Genomic DNA, 2287 nt, shown 5'->3' with positions numbered 1-2287 from the left:
CAGGCAGTGCAGCGCTCATGTAGGAGCTCTCGCAGGTTCTTCGGCAGGTCCAAACACATGCAGCGCTGCAACTTTACGCTCTGTTGCGCTGCGCCTGCGAGCTCATTAATTTCGGCAGGTCCACACATGTATTTGTATACGAGTATCTCACCTGCGGCAGTGGACCTTGTACACGATTGTTGGACCAATCAACAGCCGAGTTAAAGCGGGTTCACATGCCGCCGGGTTCCATCTATTCACTCTCCTCATTGGGTCTCTTTTTTTCCCCTCCCCTTCCTTGATAGCACGCCCTCCTCTGTCCTCTTGCACCTTGGCTCCCCATTATTCGATCCGATCTCCTACCATGACACAGCACGGCGACGAGCAGTACCAGTCGGGTCGTTGCCCTGAGCGGCCGCCATGGACCGCCTCCCGTTGACGGTTCCCCATACAAGGAGAACCTCGACCCGGAGATGAAGATTGAGGAGGAGGGGGGAAGAGAAGGATATGGAGGTGGCCAGGGGGAGACGAGGTCGAGGGGGTTGGCAGCACGACCACGACGTGCACAGCGGTAATGGGGAGGCCCTCCCGGTGGATGCTGCAGCTCGACCCGGGGCACTTCCTCCCTCCCCATGGAAAGATCGCTGTGGGTGCTCCCTTCCTTTAGATCCCGGTCGGAGAAGTGGGGCTGATGCGTGATAGGGAGGAGCGCTGGGATGTAGGTGGTCCTGGCCGCGCCAGCCATGCTGTCGCCCTGAGCCGGCCGCCGCCATGGATCCCATCGCGTTGGTGGTGTCCGATACAGGGCCGACGAACGCGTTCGAGGAGGATCTCGAACTGCAGATGCAGATAACAGAGGAGGAGGTGGAGGAGGGGCCGAGGGATAAGAAGAGAAGGATATGGACCTGGTCCTTCATGCTTCTTTCTTTCTTTTTTCCTTCAGGCCTGCAACTGGCGGTTCCAGTGTGAGCCTATGTCCCTGCAACTCTCTCTCACCTTCATGCGAGGTTTTGATGATTCTACTGGTATTGATTTTCTTCTTCTCTTAATTATTCTACTTACTTTTGAGACCATGAAGCGCCGCCGCCACCACCATCTAATGCGGCCCTCTGTGGCTGGGAGTTCACGCCACTGCTTTTCGAGGGCTAAGTTATGCCTCGCGCTGGGAGCCGCCTCCGCCGGTTCGTCGGGATTGGCGCGTCTTAGGCGCCGCCGCCGTCCGCGCCGAACACGTCTCTGCCCACCAGGCCGCCGCCCATATCCACACAGGTAGGCCCTCTCTCTACCTGTGCGAGATGAAAGATTGAGCTGGAGACGGCAGTGAAGGACGCGCGTCTGCTGCACCGCGCTCTCTCTCATCTCTGCCCATGTGTGTTTCTTTTTTGTCAAGCTGGCCTTGATTTTGATCTCTAAATGTTCTTGATGCCAGTGCAGATTTCCGGTCTTGGTGATGCAAATGCAGAATGGGGGCTTCACGGTTCCTACCTCCGCACCAGCCCTGGCAACGACAAGGTCATGCAAATGCAGAATGGGGGCTTCTTCAAGATGCTGTCAAGTTATTTTGTCTTGGCTGTGACTTATTATTTCATTTTGGCTATTTGTGCATTGTTTTTATCTTTCCTGATTTGTTTTCTTCTTGCAGGATCTGATGCAAATCGTATTGTTGGCATGGGCTGGCCATTCTAGATGGACGGATATGGTTTTCCTGTTAACCTCCCACCTATGGAGGACGATTCTTGGGCTGGTGTGTGTATGGGCGGCTCTGAAACTACTCTATTCAAATATCAGTGAATTGTGCAGCAAGACTATGAAAATGATGTTTTCCCTATGAAAATGGATATTTGGTGATGTCATAGTCTCCATCTCATAACTAATGCTAAATGTAGGGATTGAGTTAGTGAAATATAGTTTACTAAGGGCATAAACAATCAAGCTTGAATAGATCATTGAGGCAGTGTATTTGTTTGATTTCAACAAGTGCTATTACAAATCTAACAGATGTACCTATACAGTAAGTTTCCACCATTGTGGGCACTATTATTTCATCTATTTTTAATCTATGCAAGAATGTAAATTCTCCCACCAGAAGTGGGAGCCTAAGCTAACACTCATTGTTGCCCATTCGTTTGGTTTATGGATCTAACATCTGGACTTCCTTTATAGGCTGTCAGTGAGTGATGTTACTGATAATATTGATAAGATAGCCAGATTTGGAGTGCAATTTTTGCATGTATGCCCTAGCTGCCGATCTACTAGGCAGTACTATGGAATTTATATATGAGCTTTAGAAACATGTTTTTATTCAGCA

The 2287-nt window shown here is 50.7% G+C and overlaps 1 protein-coding gene across 5 annotated transcripts; it reads left to right on the top strand.

Annotated features, from left to right (window-relative positions):
- Positions 1 to 290: 290 nt before the first annotated feature.
- Positions 291 to 2067, top strand: LOC124683128. Of its 5 annotated transcripts, XM_047217700.1 has the most exons (4): positions 291 to 944; positions 1058 to 1248; positions 1414 to 1534; positions 1622 to 2067. In XM_047217700.1, the coding sequence occupies exons 1-4, from the start codon at positions 879 to 881 to the stop codon at positions 1808 to 1810; spliced, it is 567 nt and encodes a 188-aa protein (XP_047073656.1). In that variant the 5' UTR covers positions 291 to 878; the 3' UTR covers positions 1811 to 2067. The 5 variants fall into 5 exon arrangements, 3 of the variants coding, with proteins under 3 accessions (XP_047073656.1, XP_047073657.1, XP_047073655.1); XR_006996556.1 differs by having other exon boundaries at positions 291 to 1248; positions 1409 to 1491; XR_006996554.1 differs by having other exon boundaries at positions 291 to 1248; positions 1409 to 1534.
- The last annotated feature ends 220 nt before the right edge of the window (positions 2068 to 2287 follow it).

The sequence above is a fragment of the Lolium rigidum genome, chromosome 1 (assembly GCF_022539505.1).
Source record: "Lolium rigidum isolate FL_2022 chromosome 1, APGP_CSIRO_Lrig_0.1, whole genome shotgun sequence".
In the NCBI taxonomy this organism is placed as follows: domain Eukaryota; kingdom Viridiplantae; phylum Streptophyta; class Magnoliopsida; order Poales; family Poaceae; genus Lolium; species Lolium rigidum.
The sequence above is the reverse complement of the archived record's forward strand: the minus strand, read 5'-3'. Positions and strand labels throughout refer to the sequence as shown.

Coding starts and splice junctions, on each gene's coding strand:
- LOC124683128 (XM_047217699.1), top strand. CDS start 953: ATGTCCCTGCAACTCTCTCTCACCTTCATGCGAGGTTTTGATGATTCT. Junction 1,249..1,413: donor CGCCGCCCATATCCACACAG/GTAGGCCCTCTC, acceptor ATGCCAGTGCAG/ATTTCCGGTCTTGGTGATGC. Junction 1,535..1,621: donor CTTCTTCAAGATGCTGTCAA/GTTATTTTGTCT, acceptor TTCTTCTTGCAG/GATCTGATGCAAATCGTATT.